This window comes from Jaculus jaculus, chromosome 16, assembly GCF_020740685.1.
Source record: "Jaculus jaculus isolate mJacJac1 chromosome 16, mJacJac1.mat.Y.cur, whole genome shotgun sequence".
Classification (NCBI taxonomy): Eukaryota; Metazoa; Chordata; class Mammalia; order Rodentia; family Dipodidae; genus Jaculus; species Jaculus jaculus.
Genome location: NC_059117.1, coordinates 22,013,433 through 22,031,540, shown reverse-complemented (window position 1 = coordinate 22,031,540; position 18,108 = coordinate 22,013,433). Strand labels below are relative to the sequence as shown.

General features: G+C 38.0%; 1 protein-coding gene across 45 annotated transcripts in view; it reads left to right on the top strand.

Annotated features, from left to right (window-relative positions):
• The window catches only part of Nrcam (neuronal cell adhesion molecule), a 292,253-nt gene that overhangs the window by 260,019 nt on the left and 14,126 nt on the right, over positions 1–18,108 (top strand). For 8 of the 45 annotated variants that reach the window (XM_045135574.1, XM_045135567.1, XM_045135576.1 and 5 more), the window contains 6 exons: positions 867–1,071; positions 2,876–2,998; positions 3,749–3,934; positions 4,894–4,929; positions 11,392–11,517; positions 12,700–12,852. In XM_045135574.1, coding sequence (XP_044991509.1) covers positions 867–1,071; positions 2,876–2,998; positions 3,749–3,934; positions 4,894–4,929; positions 11,392–11,517; positions 12,700–12,852 — 829 coding nt within the window. The remainder of the gene's footprint in view (positions 1–866; positions 1,072–2,875; positions 2,999–3,748; positions 3,935–4,893; positions 4,930–11,391; positions 11,518–12,699; positions 12,853–18,108) is intronic. The other 37 variants (XM_045135608.1, XM_045135604.1, XM_045135601.1 and 34 more) reach the window with 11 other exon arrangements.

The window sequence follows — 18,108 nt, the reverse complement described above, 5'->3', positions numbered from 1 at the left end:
CTGTGTCTGCCACTTAATACAAAGAAAAATATTTTTAATGAAACAATACAGTGTGGCATAATGGAATATACTGCTGTATAGGGTCTCTGTAACTTTGAAAAAAAATCACTCAGTAATGTGTAAGCTTATCTGTCTGTTAGCAAAAACAATAACAATAAAGACAACAATTGTAAAAGTCTAACCATGGTATTTAGGATTATATTAAATGATATATTGCCCACAAATACTTATCTTTTAAAAAAAATTTTGTTTATTTATTTGAGAGTGACAGAGAGAGAAAGAGACAGATAGAAAGAGAGAGAGAGAAAGAGAGAGAATGGGCATGCCAGGACCTCCAGCCACTGCAAACGAACTCCAGATGCATGTGCCCCCTTGTGCATCTGGCTTAGGTGGGTCCTAGAGAATCAAGCCTCGAACTGGGGTCCTTAGGCTTCACAGGCAAGCGCTTAACTGCTAAGCCATTTCTCCAGCCCACAAATGCTTATTAACTCTGGCAGAATATATAAACACTGGACAGTAAATGTTATAGCAGTTAAACATTTCAATACATGTTATAATCATCCGTTTTCCTCATATTGTGGAGTGATCTGCATGGGTCTTGTGGTCTTTCAGTTACTTCTTTTACACTTCTCCAATGAAAGGATAGCCTACCTTTGTCATGTGGTCTTAATTGTTTCATCATTATCTGTGAGCATGTATCCTCTTGCCTCAGAATCAGTACCCCTCAGTTTTCCTCACTTTTTTGTAGAAGAACCAAGGGAACTTTCTGAAAAAAAAAAAAAAACCCATATCAGTTTATCTTTTGTGAGCATTGGGAATCTGGCTAGCTCCCAGTGCATCTCTGATGTTCAATCTTGCCATTTCAGGTTTACTATTGGAAGGCACAGAGTTCATCTAAAAGAGACAGACGCCACATTGAGAAGAAGATCCTCACCTTCCAGGGCAGCAAGACTCATGGCATGCTGCCAGGGCTGGAGCCCTACAGCCACTACACTCTTAATGTCCGAGTGGTCAATGGGAAAGGGGAGGGCCCGGCCAGCTCAGACAGAGGCTTCCACACTCCAGAGGGAGGTACGGAATGGACATCTAGAAGTGTGTGGAATGGCCTTAGAGGTTTGTCATGATAGAGGGGCTCCATTGTGAGTATTGTGGAACCAAATGTGATTTTTTTTTTCCCCTGGATGAACATAGTACTCACAAGGCTAGCAAACTGTCATTCATATCTAGTATATGAATATCTAGAAGGCTTCAAGCCCCAAAATGCTAACCCCCAAATGTCTCCTCCCTTTCCTTAAACATTTTCCCCACCCTTTTTGCTATTTGAGACCCTGGTGAATTGATGTTTTGGTCATTATATTTCTGCCCTGTGTCACACCCTTCAACTTCATTAAGCTTCAGGAACCTGGTTTGAAAATTGTGAGAACTAAAAGGGAGAGTGACGGGAAAAAGATCAGAAAGGAAATATGTCTGTGAGTTTTAGCTGATTCGTATAGCCGCTTTCTTAGTGTATTTGTATACTTAGTTGGGCTGAGCTATAAGGGTGGAAGTCTTGCATCAACGTGGTGGTATGCATCTGCATTCCCAGCACTCAGGATGCTGAAGTAGGAGGGTTGATCAGAGAGGAAGTAGTGTGACTGAAGTCACGATGGTATTAGATAGCACAGCTTCTACAGCAAACCACAAGTGTGTGGCCAGTGGTGAGCAAAGAGATAGGGTGACTAGGGAGGCAGCATACCATGCATGGTCTCAGGTGCCGGGGATACTAGCTTGGAAGCCAGAAGTTCCCCGCCTGCAGATTGGGGCAGTCCCACAGAGGTCACTACAGGCATTTAAGGAACTCCGTGAACCTCCTGAAACATACAGTGCAAAATTCACATGTATTTTTCTAAGGAGAGTGGTTGATGCCAAATTCTCAGAAGGGTCTGTGATCCTTGAAAGTTGAGAACCACTTACTGTTTGAAGACACTTAGAAGCCTGTCACTGTGTATCATGCATGAATGTAGGTCTGGGCAAAGGAGAGAAGGAAGAAGGAAGAAGAGGAGAGGAGGAAATGGATAAGGTTGAGATTAAGGAGTGTTGGCAGGAACTAACATCCCAGGAAATAGTGAAAATGTTGCAGAGAGAGAAGGGGGTGTATGCGCAGGTTGATCCCATGGTTTCTGGCTAGAGTGAAGGAGGGACTATATGCCATTAGTAGGTTCGTAGGAAACAGCAGGGAAGGCAGTCATCCTGATGAAAAGCAGCTCCAAGCCATTATCCTCTTGAGGAAGTGGATGGATGAAGATCAGGCACGTTTCCTCTGGTAACTTGACAGCCTCTGCTGTAGCAAGCCTAAAGCCCTTAGGTCTTCTCCAAAGCCAGGGCTGGGTCAACATTTGTAGCTTTTGTCCTGTGCCACCACACGCTGGGAAGTTGTGAACTCCTGGGATAAGCATGGCTGTGCATCTGGACAGTCTGGCCTAGACCCAAAGCCCATCAGACTGGGTGTTCTGGACATTTGAAGACACGTGGTATGTAGGGAAAACAGCTCATAGTGGCCCAAAGCACAGCTGTTTCCTGTCAAAGGACTGTCTCCCTTAGCAATCAGTTTGCTTTTATAACCCAAGTAAGCTCTGTGCCCTTTAAAACAGTTGATCTGAGTCCCCGTAAAGGCATTATATATTTTGAGAGAATGGTTTTGATGAACTTAAATAGAAATTGCAAGAGAAAAAGATGAGAGTAAGTTTCTGTCATAGGTTGATGTTAATATATTATCAACTGAATCAAAACAAGTTATCAAAAACCAAAGCCTTGATTAATTATATTAACAGGTTACAATATGTACATTTAAAGATGTTTAAAAGCGTCTGTGTTGTCTGTTTGTTCTCATTAAAAGTCCCCAGTGCTCCCTCATCTTTGAAAATTGTTAATCCCACTCTGGACTCTCTCACTTTGGAATGGGATCCACCAAGCCACCCAAATGGCATTTTGACAGAGTACACCTTAAAATATCAGCCAAGTAAGTCTTCTAGAAGAGGGGAAGGAGAAATAGACCGCGGGGAGGTGGTATGGTTGTATTTTTGTGAGACACGGTCTCATTCTAGCCCCACATTATCTGGCAGTCAGTAGCCCAGGCTGGCCTGAAACTCAAGACTACCTCCTATCTCAGCCTCCCCAGTGCTAGAATTAATGGTGTGCATTACAATGCTTGGGTGGGAAATATGATTTAAAAAATAGCTGCTATTCTAAAATATAAGCTAATTGTTTCTTAATATCTTTGGAATATACTTCAGATACTACTTTTAAAGAAAAATATTGTGTACATTATTGATAACAAAGGTCTCTTTATAATAAGACAGACTGATAGGGATAGAGCCCTAGCATTAGGTTAAGCTGCAGTTATCTCTAAATAGAATATAGCAGTAAAGTTCCTTTAACACAGGATGCTAAAAGAAAATTTGAAATTATTAGCAATGTACAACCCTACCATCAAGAAAAGAGTGAAAATGCTCTTGTAATTGAACCATAAAATTCCCTAGTTTAGAAGCCAATGGAGCATAAAGTTCCTTTTGTTTGAAAATATATAAATATTATAGCATTGTTAAAAAAAACTGTTAAAGGTTGTGATTCAGTTATGTTAGCCAAAGAATGAAAAGAATTTCAAAGGTCGTTGAAAACCGCTCTGCAGTTCAGTTGAAACAATTATTTACAGCAGTATTCCTACACAAAGTAACAAGAAATGCACTTGTTTGTTACTTCTCATTGACAGTTAACAGCACACATGAATTAGGCCCTCTGGTGGATATAAAAATTCCTGCCAACAAGACACGTTGGACTTTAAAAAATTTAAATTTCAGCACTCGGTATAAGTTTTATTTCTCTGCCCAAACGTCAGCAGGATCTGGGAGTCAAATTACAGAGGAAGCGATAACAACTGTGGATGAAGGTAAGATGGGTATGTATAGCATCCATATAATTATAATTATAAATATCATGTCATCTTGATCATCTACTGATAATTTGTATCTCCTGTCCTGGAGTATCATCTTACCTAATTAACACACTTATTTGTTATTTCTCATTCTGATTTTCAAACTCAGCTATTTTGTTTACATTGAAAAACTACTTGGTGTTAATTTTTAAAGCCCATGGAAAACTTTTAATCTTATATTAAAATTTGGAGTGGGAGTAAGAAATTACAATATTTGCTACACTTGAATCCAAAGTTCAAGGTAATGTTTCTCCTGTGTTTAACTTTATCCACATACATACAAATGTACATATATATGAATACTCAATAGTCACATATATTCACAAAGATATACATGCCTATGTATAATTCAAGTTCTGGTCCTAATTCACTGAAAATAATTTGCTAGTCTCCTTATTGATTTAGACTCTCTGGCAGGAAATGAAAACCATTATTAAATATTTTACTTATACTTGACAAAGGAACTTTGTTTTGATTTGTATGTTATCTGATATGGAGGAAACAAAATAATTCCATTAAGTGAAATATTCTTAAAAGTCATTTTGAATATTTTTAATTCATTGAAAATGATCAAAAGATTGTAAAAGTCTTTCTGGTTTTGCATGTCTCTGAATTATAAAATTGCTTAAGGATTACTCATTTGATTGTCTTCCATAGCATATAAAATTGACATTTCTGTCAAAAATTGGTTCAAAGCAGCTGGAGCCTTATTGCATTAATGCACCTTAAGTAATGTGTGTATTTAAGTTTGGGGGGAGTCTGGGGACACCAACACAGTCTTGTCCCCTGCTCCGGAGGTGCTAAGCTTCAGTCTTCTTGCATGCTTTCACATTCTAGTAAGAGCTTTTTGATATCACTGTACATGCTCATGGATGTGTTACATCTAACTACATAGTGTCCTATTTCTGTTTCCCTTCATTAAGCTGGTATTCCTCCACCTGATGTAGGTGCAGGCAAAGGTAAAATAACTCATCTGCATGACTTTATACCTGTGTGAAATTTGCAATGCTAACTGTGGGGAAGTGCAGCATGGGTAACAACGAGAAAATAAAGTATACTTGGAGCCACCAAAAAGAACATCTTGGCTGATCATGGCTTTGAAATTAATTTTTACAAGTAGAAAGCCACATATTAAATTCTTCCAATTTTTTTTTTTTCTCAAGACTTATCCCCGGTGCAAATCCAAATCTTAACTTTTAAGAATATGATTTTGGCTGGGTCAGACAGGATCAAAACTGAGAACATGTCACAGAGCCTCCATATGGCCACGACACATACCAGGAGTTCAGAAAGATTAGTCCTGCAATGAAAATAGCCCATAAGATATCAAGTCACTGGCCTTCCAATGAAATCTGATCTGCCTGCACCCATCACACAGTGTACACTGCACTGGCATGACACCATATATTTTGGAACCTCAGTTTAGCAATGTCCTACAACTGGTTTGGGACTAAGTCACTACGTGTGAGTGTTCCAGTCAGCCTGCATGCTGTGCTCAGCTGTGTTTCTCCATCCTGTCTCCCCTTTCCCCAGTTTCCCCTTTCTGAACCATAGCCAGTGGGCAGCACGTATTCTCATTTAGTTCTGACGGCTCAATGCATCTGAAAGACTTGCTGAGAGAATGAATGGTGCTTCTTAAGTTACATGCTTTCCATCTACACTAATGCCAGGGATCAATTTTGGACCCCTGGCTGTTGGTCCACTAGTCATCTTTTAGAGAGGCACTGTTTCCAAGTGAGGTACCCACAGTCAAGGCTTGTACCAAATAAATATACATGGGAGTGATGGGGGGGGGAGATAAAAAATAAGACTTTTGTCCTGAATTATTTAACTCTTGTAAGCTTGGGCTTTATACATTTCTGTTTTCTTAGAAATTTGGTTACATACAGAGCTTTGATGAATTATGAAGTGTATATAAGATAGATTTTGGAGGAACTGAATAAAAATTATAGCCATTTTGTCACCTTTTTATTTATTTTGAGAGAGACAGAGAAAGAGGTAGATAGAGAGAGAGAATGGTTGTCATCTTAATAATGTTATATTTGTAATTTTAGACTTGAAAGAGTGAATTTGTAAAATCTCTGCCACCTATGTAGATTTATCCTGTCTCATATATATGCCTTTTTCTGGAATTAAGTATCAAGTAAAATTATTAGTTGTTTTAAATTTTTTTAACTATAAGGAATGATGTACTGCATTACAACTTTAACTGAAGCACTAGCTTCTTTCCGTGTGCAGCAAAGGTGTCCCCATGGCCACAGCCAGTGGCAGCCAAAAAGCTTTGCTCCCCCAGGGCTGCCTGGGAAACAAGTCTGAGTTCCCATTGGCTGGTCATGTTAGAAGAGGATTTTAATTCTATTTGTACTAAACTCAAACTAGGCCTGGGAAGATAGCTCAGTGGTTAAAGGATCTGGCTTGCAAAGCCTACTAGCCTGCAGTTCAGTGCCCCAGTACCCACATAAAGCCAAATGCACAAAGTGACACATGGATTTGCAGCTTGTATGCAGCAACAAGTAACCCTGACATATCCATACTTACTCTTTCTCCCTTACTCTCTACTCATAAATACATAACAAAAATATTTAAGGAAATAAATAAACTCAATTGAAATCTTTATTAAAGGAATTTTGGTCATGTATTTAATATTACTAAATTGAACGACAAATTATTTATGAGTATAAAACAAGCACAATGGAATGTGTGAAGGTTTACTAAGTCTCCAGTATCAGATCTGATGGGTCTTAGATAAGAAAAGAAACAATATTGAAATGAGACAAAGAAAAAAGTGACTCTGAGCTTATTTTCTGTATTGCTTTTTTAGTTGTTCAATGACAATTAAATGTTGCTTACAGAAAATAATCTCTATTTCCCTACTCCATACAAAGATTCTTTCTGAAGGAGGAAAATAAAAGTTCTCCACTGCCCTCCCAAGTTTTAATTTTTAATGTATTTTATAATCAAGTTTAAAGCAGTATAAAAGGAAATGAATAAAAGATGATTAAGTGGAAGAAAATCTTGGGGATCTCTTCAGGTAACACTGTCTAGCTGTTCACAGTGGCTCATGCCGACAACCCCAGCACTTAGGAGGCTGAGGCAGGAGAATCACTACTTCAAAGCAAGCCTGGGCTTCATTGCAAGTCCCAAGACAGCCTAACATATAGTTAGACCCTGTCTCAAAAAAACAATCAGTAACTAATATATTTCATTACAAATTGTGGCTTCAATTAACTTCTGTCAAAGAAGAGAAATAAGTCCAAGTTTATATTTTTAATTTTCTTTTAGACTTTGGGTTGTTTATGAAACCCAGAATTTGAAATGCAGAATTACAAAAGAGTTATTTAAACCATGAAATAGAAGCCGGAGTAATTCAGTATTGTGCCATCCTCACCTTGTTTGAGTGTAGAAATACTCTGGATCTTCAGCAGATGTTTATTTTTTATCCATTCCTTTGCCTGAGTCAAACTCTCAATATTGATATAAGAATTAAAATAGATGGCATGGGGCTGGAGTGATAGATGGCTTGGCAATTAAGGCACTTGTCTGCCAAGCCTAATGACCTGTTTGACTCCCCAGATCCTGCCTAAGCCAGATGCATAAAGATGAGGCAAGTGCAAAGTTACTCATGCCCACTAGGTGGTGCAAGTGTCCAGAGTTCAATTTCAGTGTCTGAGGCCCTGGTGCACCAATTCTCTGTCCCAATCTCTCTCTCTCTCTCTCTCTCTCTCTCTCTCTCTCTCTAAAATTAAAATTAAAATTGATTGCATATATTTGTTCAATTTGTTTATCTCTTTAAGTGATTTCAGAGTCTGAGGTTTTAAAAGCTAGACCAGTGAGGACATCTGTGAAACTGAAAACATACAGAAAACGGATTAGAATTATGCCCCCATTAGTTCTGGTAGATCAATGCTTCTGACACCAGTGCTCTTGACCCCAACCATCAGAAGAGTTCTGTTAGGATAACTACTTGGAATTCAGGCATAGAGAGAAGCTTACCTGGTAAGGAATGGGGCTGCATGCTTTCTCAGCAACTCACTGAGCTATAGAACTGAGCGGAGACATGTACTGAGGAGCGGCAAGTGAAGCACCCTCCTTGTGATCTGCTCTCACTGCATGATTTTCCTAAAGACACAGTAAACAAAATCAAGTTTAAGATTTGACCTTCGTTTGGCCTGAACAACAAAACAGTCTACACAAAAGCATTTAAAAGTTCAGTCAGTACTCCAGCTAATGTCTCCCTGACACACACAGTATACTAGCTTTCTACATGACGCTGTGTATCAGGAACATAAAACAGAGCCTGCCTTTGGCATACTTAAAATGTGGCTGTAAGCGATAACCAGTATTTTGAACAAAATGCTACCTGAACGTATAAAAGGGAAGTATCTACTTGGCCAAATAAGGTCAGGGAAAGCCTCACAAAGAAAGTCCTATGATACTGGGCCCCCAAGCCCAATTTTCTCTGATGGATGAGTCATGGGGTTTGGGTTTAAGTCTTGATAGCAGACATAAGCAAAGGCACAGTGTTTGGAAGCATGCAGAACTCATGTTGGAGCCAGAAATGTAGTATGTGGAAAAGAGAAGCTTCTGAAATATGACTAGGGCAGTTTGGAGATGCCAAAGATAAATAGTTCTTAACAGCCATGAATACCTTACTAAGTAATTGTGCTCCCTGTGGGTTGATATAAGTCATCCAGGTTTTACACAGAGAAATAACTGGATCGAGTTTGTCGTTTAAACAGCTCACATGTAGGTAACCACACTGCATTGCTGGTTATACATAAAGATACCTAGGAAACCATAAATAAGAAATGACAGTGGATCCCCTAGTCTGCTGTAGCATAAGTACTCAGAGGATATCTGTTCAGTGAGTGAGAAAGTAGGTAAGAGGGGGCTTACAAGAAGGACACTTAGAATTCTCCATTGTAAAACTGGCCAAACAATGTAACCTTAGGAAATTGTGATCTCTTAAATGGGTACTCTTAAGAAAAAGCTAAATATGAATATTCACTACAGAATACTTCAATATTAACTACATCTAATAATATATTAGATCTCTAAAATGTATTCATGTTGAAACTGGAAGTTAGTACCCTTTGACGGTATCTTCCCATTCCCCCACCCCACTCCAGCCCCTGGTGCCTGTCTTCTACTCTCTGGATGTCTATTTAACTCTTTATTTTTGAGGCAAGCCCAACAGACTGGCCTTTTTGATGAGAGTGAGAAAGAGAATTGGCACACTAAGGCCTCCAGCCACTGCAGGCAAACTCCAGATGCATGTGCCACACCTTGTGCACATGTGCAACCTTGCATGCATGTATCACCTTGTGTATCTGGCTAATGTGGGACCTGGAAAATTGAACATGAGTCCTTAGGCTTTGCAGGCAAGCACCTTAACTACAAAGCCATCTCTCCAGCCCCTGTTTGACTTGTTTTTAGTTCCATTTATAACATTTATAAATGATTTTTTTTCCTGTATCTGGGTTTTCTTCTTTTGTGAGGCTGAAGAAAATTTCCTCATATATCTACCATTTAGCTATAACCACTCATCCATCAGTGAACACATCCATAGTTTTCCCATCTTGGCTTATGAAGACAGCTGCAGTGAACATAGGAAAACTGATTCATCTTCAGGGTATTGCTTTTGTTTCAATAAAGCTGGAAGCAAACAAAAAAAAAAAAAAGGAAAGGAAAAAGCAGAAAAAATGGTTCAGAGAAGAAAGTCTAGGAAATAAAGAGACCAACCATAGAAACCACAGTTTTAGAAAAAGTAACTAAATGCTCTTTGACTAGAATTATTTTGCTGTTATTCTGCTTTGAGTAACTTCTATAGTTATTTCAAGATTAAATTCTTTAGTTCTGTAATTCCAAAAGAATTGAATTTTTTTTTTAAATTTATTCATGTGTGTGAGAGAAAGACTGTATGGGCATGTCAGAGTCCCTCAAAAGAACTCTAAACACATGTCATTTTGTGCATCTGGTTTTACATGGTACTAGGGAATCAAACCTAGGCCAGCAGCCTTTACAAGCAAGAGCCTTCAACCACCAAACAATCTCCCCAGCCCCTAAAAAATTTTTTAAAGAAGTTATTAGTTTGCACTAAGTTTGGTGCCAATGATAGTTTGCACACATGACCATATGTCTATTGATTGATCATACTCTTGTCACTATATAAGAAGAAAATGTCAGAAAACTAAAACTTTCTGCATAATTCAAAAATCAGTTTTTTCTCTGCTGTTTCCTTGTGTTTACATAAAGAAGCACAAAATATACATGAGTATAAGTGTTGAATTATATTTCAGAGGTCAAGTATACATTTAACTTCCCTAATATTTTTCATTTGTTCATAAATAAATGCTATTTTATTGCATAGCATTCAAACACAGAAGTCAAATTCCTAAGTTACATAACAAATTTTACAACTTAACTTCAGAATCTGAGTAAACTCACTGATGTTTTCTAATTTAATCCCCTAGTATATTTTCTCAGGGATAACAAGTGGGTTTTATATTAACAATATAAGTTTAAATATTTGTAAAGTCATTTTTGTTTAAACTACTGAGGTAGGGGTGATAAAATCATTAGCCTCCTGTCATTAAAATGCCACCTTCAACCAATACATTACAGTCTTCTTTACTCTGTAACAAGCATGCATGTCAGTCTTCAGACTTCGGATTTTAAAGACGTAGCTAGATTGTAGTTGGCTTTTTTCAGAAATACTATGTAGCAAACACCAGATTAGATTGTCAGTGTCTGGAATATATCCACTGAAAGCTCCTAGTCCTTTCCTTTCTTCTTTCTCGACCTCTGATAGAGCACATTTGGAAGTTCCTTTTGCACTTTCTCTTCCGGCACATCCTAACTATTCAGCATCCTTTAATGTGGGCATTTCTCAGCTCCTCGGAATCTCAACAAGGTCACCAGCTAGGATTCTAAGGAATATTCTTTCTCATCCTAGCAAAAATTCCCTTAAAACCTGTAGCATACTGAGAGGCTAAATGGAACTGAAAAGTAGACTAATAGTATGGAGTTTGACCTGGAAGTCTCTGACATGATGTAATGACTTCTGTCCTTGAGACTGGTCAGCAATCCCCAGTGTCCATCAGTAAATGAAGACTGGCATTATTAGGACTGCATCCAATGGACTACAGTTTTCATTGTTCAGAGCCCATATGCTAGAACTCATTTAATAATTCCATATTTAGTATTTTATATATACTTTCTAATTATTACAAAGTTCTGATTTTTACAAAGTGGAAAAATCTTTCTGCAATATAAGTAACCTGAAATTTTCAATGATACATTTTAATTTAATTTTATTTGCACAATTTCAGAGTATTGCACTTACTTTCTATGTGTATGTATGGTGCTGCAATATGATTGTTTGTTTGTTTGTTTGTTTTATTTTTCTATTGTGTATTTAGTTCAAGCTGTAACTCTCCGGATCAGCAATCTTACTGCCGCAGCTGCTGAGACGTATGCCAATATCAGTTGGGAATATGAGGGACCAGAGCATGTGAACTTTTATGTTGAATATGGTGTAGCAGGCAGTAAGAAACAATTTCTTTACCCTGCTCTTAATTTGGGGGGCACATTTCAAGAGAACAGTTTTAAGGATTTAAAATTTTATGGCTCACTTTGAAAAATAACTTGACCAAACTAAGTGAATCAAAAGTATTTTAATAAAACTACAATGAACACCAGCTTCCTAATTTTTATGTAACTAGGGATCTTGTTATATGTAATTAAAAATACAAAACACAGGCTCCATTACATGCTATTTTTCATATTAAAATTGGTTCTACACACACATGTAAACAAGGGTAAAAATGAGTAAGTTAAAAGTTACAAGTAGGAAAGAAGACAAGTTTTTTTTTTCAAATTAGACCTTGAAATAATAGAAATCAAACCAACTTAAATATATTTGTTTTATCCAAAGTAACCCAGCAAAAAATTGTAAGAAATTACATAAAATTAAAACTTTATTGGAACATCCATTCTGTCTCAATATTTGTTGTGTTTCCAAGTAAGGTTTTCTACGTATATCATGGTCACATCTTCTGAGAGTTGAGGATATTTTCAGTGATGGATGAAAACACAGGCCCTTCCTTAACAGTGTGATATATGTATCACAAAGCCAAATGGTCAGTGGATGCTTGAAAAAATGTCTGGCAAATGTTGGGCATAGCTTGACTGTTTATGTTGGCTTTAATCATGCAAACAAGTATTTTTAGAAATGACTGTCCCTTTAGGAAAACCAACACTTAGAAAATAATGAATTTACAAAACTGATAGATTTAAAGGCACTTAAGTTTACCAAAGGATTCATTTTGGTGAAAAGAACAATTCTTCCCATAGCTCACTGAAAATATATGGTACATCAACGTTCTTTTTTACAAAGATCATTAGAGAAATTCAGTCCATGGGCATGCAGCAGATAAGGAAATGTCTTTTGTGTTTAAAAGAATAATTAATACAATGGAAATATAAACAACTAATATAATGGGAATATAAAACAGCCTAAATTTCCAGCAACTATTTCTTTGAGGAAATTGTCAGGCAGCTCTTTGTGTTAATTTGTTTACTTAACATGATTATAATTACCTAAAATGATACATTTAAGCACCCTAGATTTTTGTCTCTAGCTTATAAATTAAGAATTTCTTGAAGAATTAAGTGACTTCTGGTCCCTTTAAATGTTCAAATTTGTTGTTTTTGTAAAATTTCCATAGGCAAAGAAGAATGGAGAAAAGAAATTGTAAATGGTTCTCGAAGCTTCTTTGGGTTAAAGGGTCTAATGCCAGGAACAGCATACAAGGTTCGAGTTGGTGCTGAGGGCCACTCTGGTTTTGTGAGTTCAGAGGATGTGTTTGAGACAGGCCCAGGTGAGGCACACACCACAGCAGTTCTGGCTCATGGTCAAAGTGGAAGCCACCAGACACTAGTTGGAGGCCAGGGTTGGTGGAGCTGTGTTATGAGTAGGGCTGTGAATGGCTTTCTGTGGGGCCATGTTGGGTTGTGAGTTTGGGGTTTTAATCAGGTTTGGCTGTTTGAATCAATTGATTTATAGAGTTGGGCAAGTCATCTTCCAATCATATTGCTGTACAAGCCATTTTTTTAAAAAAAAAACTTACATATGATTTTAACATGTTATTTAGATAATTCAACTTTTATTTCCAAATCAAAAATTTCACTGAGTTTAATTTAAATTAATGTTTAAATGCTTTATAAATTGAGATGAGTATGAGTCATACTTCTTTATATCAAAATGAACTACAACCCAACAGAACCCTGAGCTTTGCTTAATGACTGATGTATTAAGTTTGTACAGAACAAGAAATTGTATAATACTTATATTGCATTTTATTGCAACAAACTTACTTTCCTATATTGTATTTAGTTTTATGAATATTATTGAAATACACTAGTATAGAATTAAAATTTCGAAGGCAAAGAGAAATGTTCATGTAAAATGCAAGAAAGTTCGTATTTTTCCAAAGAAGGAAAAAATTCCTGCTCACTTAACTTTAAACACAGGTGTAGTACGTATTCATACATTCATCTTATGTTCAGTCATCTCATGCATTCTTAAATGAATATTACGTATCCCTGTAGGACCCAGAGGCAAAATGAATTCTTGTTGTTTCTTTCATTATCAAAACATTATGACTTTAAAGCAGTTTCCTATAATTTAAAAAATATTCACCTATGGGTAGGTTTCAAAACCAAAGCTTACATGCTTTAAAAATACATATTTGCACAAATCATAATGGTTTAAGAAAAAAATCACATTATTTTGTTCTTTATATTTTCATATCCACTTATATACATAGTCCTAGGGAAATCCTGTATTAAATCTAAAAGGGAACACTAATTGATTTACAGTTTTATAAAAATTTTTGTTACTGATAGTTTTTTTTTTAATTCCAAAAGCTAATAGATATATAGCTAAAATCAGAATAATAATAATTATTATGGTAGCATGTGGTCAGCTCTGTTATATATCTGGCTAGTAGTTTTCTCATTCGGTGCTTACAACAGTCCTATAAAGTGGCACTGTTACTGCCCACTTACACCTCATGTTAGCATTCAGAGGAGGACGGCCTGTTTAGTCACAGCTGCAGCACCACAGAGCAAGGATTAGAGGCCGGGCCTTTGAACACCAAATGAGAGGCCCGCATTACCCCTACTGTACATGGTCACAGAGAGCGCATGCAAGAGAAACAGCCTTCCTTAGAAACAGTGGCTTCCAGCAGCACTTAGTAAATTTATTCAGCCCTTCTGTACCCCAAAGGCTCTATATATCCCTGACTTGCACATAAGGTAGATAACCCTCAAATTCAACTTACAGCATTTTTTTTCTCCCTTTATAAAACAAAAGAAATCCCTTTAAAAGATCATCTTTTGCTTCCCTACTAGCCCAGCAGCAACTGCCAAGTCATTTAAAATGAATGCTGTGCAGGAATGTGCCAGAGATGGTGGGACACAGCAAGGCCAGAGGCAGTTTTATATATTCAGTCATATAACAACTAAGCAGGATTAAATACTGATTAGATTCTAGTGATGCCGAAGCAAATACTGTTAGCCTTCTAGAGCTCTCTGTTTAATATTGCCCATCTCCCTCCTCCCAGGTGACAGTGCTGTGTCCTTGGGGCTGTAGGAAGCACTCCAGTGTGAAGTCACACTCTTTACTGCTCTTGCTCCTCCCTCCCCCAGACTAGGTTTTGAGGTACCAGATGGCAGTACTTTATGTGAATATAACGTTAGGCTAACTTTCTAAGTGTATCCATGAGCTGCTCCTATCTCTTAAGTTTCTGTAACATCAGGAACCTACTCTCATCTTTGTTTTTTATTGACAACTTCCATAATTATAGACAATAAACCATGATAATTCCCTCCCCTCCCCCACTTTCCCCTTCACAAATCTACCCTCCATCATATCCCCTCCCCCCTTCTCAATTAGTCTCTCTTTTATTTTGACTTGTTTCATTCCTCATGACATGACACAACTCCACCTTCTATAATCTGGATATTGAAGGCAGATTTCTCAATTTTCTCCCACAACACACACTGTAAAACAAACCAAACGAGACGTGGGGAGCATATGATACTGTGCTTCTTCCCCGTGTCCTGGCATGCTCTCTCACTAGGACCAACCCCCCCCCAACTTCCATCCTGCCCCTCAATCTCAGAGCCCCTTTCTCATGTCACCAAGTATTTAAAGCAGATTTGTTTTTACTATGCTCAACACCTTTTTTTGTCAGCTACCTCCCAAATTTTTGTTAACGTTGAGTTTTTCCCCCTTTTCTAATCATTTCTAACTATTTTAACTGAAGAAAACATTTAAAAGATATTTTTATTTATTTAAGAGAGAATATAGGCAAACCAGGGCCTCCAGATGAATGTGCCACTTTGTGTATCTGGCTTTTTAAAATGAGGGTATTGGGAAGCTGAACCCAGAAATCAAGTACATTTGACCACAGAGCTATCTTCCCAGCTCTGAAAAGAACATTTTTGTATGCATAGTGGATTATTAATAAGGTAGAACAGCCGGGCGTGGTGGCACACGCCTTTAATCCCAGCACTCGGGAGGCAGAGGTAGGAGGATTGTTGTGAGTTCGAGGCCACCCTGAGACTCCAGAGTGAATTGCAGGTCAGCCTGGGATACAGTGAGACCCTACCTCAGAAAACCAAAAAAAAAAAAAAAATAGAACAAATAATTATCTCTCTCACCCTGTCTCTTCCATGTTTATCCCATGATTCTGAGTACTAAAAGTACCTTCCTCAGAAACTTCCCAGGACAACATTATTCACTGATCAATAAGCAACATGAGAGCAGAAGGTTGGTGCTGAAACGAATTTCTAGGCCAAAAGCAGACTTCACTCAGCTGCCTTGTTTCATCTTTGCAGTCTTTGTATGTGTTAGTTAATCTGCCACTTTCTGGGTCACTCAAGTTATGATACGTACATACAGTTTTATTGTAGAAAATTCACCTAAAGTAAATACCTTTCACTTTTCAACCCATGCCTAATGCCCACCTGTATTGGTTACTTCCATATTGTTGTAACCAAATTCCTGACAAGAAGCAATTTAAGGAAAGAAGGGTTGATTTGGTTCATGGTTTGAGGTTACAGTCCATGGTGGATGGGGAAGGCATGGTGGTTGGAAGGAGTTCACAGATGTGACAGCAGGAACCCCAGGCTATTTGCTCACATCTAGGCAGACCTGGATATTGAGAGTAGACAGGAACCAGAGCCCAGCTGTCAAGTCGCAAATCACATGTCCACTGACCCACTCCTCCAATGAGGCTGTACCTCCCAAAGGTTCCTCAAAATACAGCCCACTAGCTGGAAATGAAGTGGGATACTTCATATCAAACCCACTGAAGCTCAGAGCCTGGAAGGAAAAGACCCATAGGTTTCATCTGCATGTCTGTGTCTGTGCGTGTGATCTGCATGACTTTGGTTCTGACCTTTTTTTTCTTTTCTTTTAATTTTTCAAGGTAGGGTTTCACTCTAGCTCAGGCTGACCTGGAATTCACTATGTAGTCTCAGGGTGACCTCGAACTCATGGCGATCCTCCTACCTCTTGCCTCCCAAGTGCTGGGATTAAAGGTGTGTGCCACCACGCCCCACCCTCTGACCTATATTTTTACATGTCACACACAAAGTGTTTGACCATCCCCTGAGGAGGCTCCAAGCCTCTTGTCATTTTGGGTTTCAGATCCTTCTCTACATATGGGACGTCAATAGACTTAATTCCCACTTACAGAATTTCTGTTTTATACCAACTTCTGGAGGGGGGGGGTGTATTTGTATGCATGTACATACACCTATTCACTTATTGTGTCTAGCTAATATTAAATAGTGTGTTAGGAAAGTATCAAATTTTTAGCGTAGTGGCAAACAGCTCAAAGTCACTTGGGATGTTTACTTACCACCTATTGAGAAAACACCCAGTTTTTGCATAGCTCCTCAGACAGGAACTCAGGTCTGGCAGTCAACATTTTTGTAAGATGACACCCACGCTAATACTTGAGGCTTTTGTATGTTTGTCTTGTAAGTTTCATCGAGGTAGATGAAAAATGTAAATACTGAGACTTTTCATGACAAAGCTATTTGTTATTAAGCATACTGAAAACAGAGACTCCTTTAGTCAAGGTGACTTTTGCCACTTGGTTTCAAGCTCAGTTTTGAGTAAAAAGTACACAGGCACCCTGTGGATATTGACAAAATACATATTATCAAAGAAAATGTAATGATGAACATTTCAAAGAACATTTTTTTTTACCTGACTCAGTACGGAAAGTCTCTAAAGCAGTTTGATCTGTGCTCAGACATTTATTTGCACATGGGACGTCTGAACATGTTTTCAAGAATGCATTCTAGCAGTCAGACATAACATCTGAGGAGTGTGCTCTCTGAAGCCAGGCACACACGGTCCCTGTCTGAGGCATGCTCTTTTCTTCGCCCTCTTTGGAGATTGAATTATCCTGATACCTACCTCACAGCATTGTTGTGAGGATTAAATGAGATCCTGCCCTCATCACAGTACTGACTAATGCAGTAATGATCTGAAATTGTTAGGTGTCATCAATATCACTACGCCATTCATATAAAAGAGGGGGCTGTGTATATTTGAGTTCCATACATATGTGGTTATGTACAGCTCAATCCCCTCTTGAGGCACAAAGGGCTATTGGGGAAAGGCTGTTGGTCCTTGATTTTACTTCCACATAATTAGTTTATGTTTCTCATTTTATTCCTTAAACATATCTCCAGACTTTTTTTTTTTCATTCCACTTCACATGTGCTTTTAACCATTTCATTTTTCTCCCTATCCTTTCTGCGGAGAAAAGGAAGTGGTAAGATGCTGGTTTTGCTACATGTAGAAAACCTGGTATACATGTAATCATGCTTATTTCTGCATACAGAGATCATATACATCTAACCCAACCATAGGAAACTTTCACAAGAAATTCAGTCAGAGTAAAATCTTGATATAAGCATGCTTGTGAAGTCAAAAGGAGAAAACTTTTTACATTATTTATTATGGTCAAAAAAGAAAAAAAGAGCCTTGAATAAATGATTCATTCAAATTTACTTAAGCAAACACACATGGGTGTGTCTGAATAGCCACT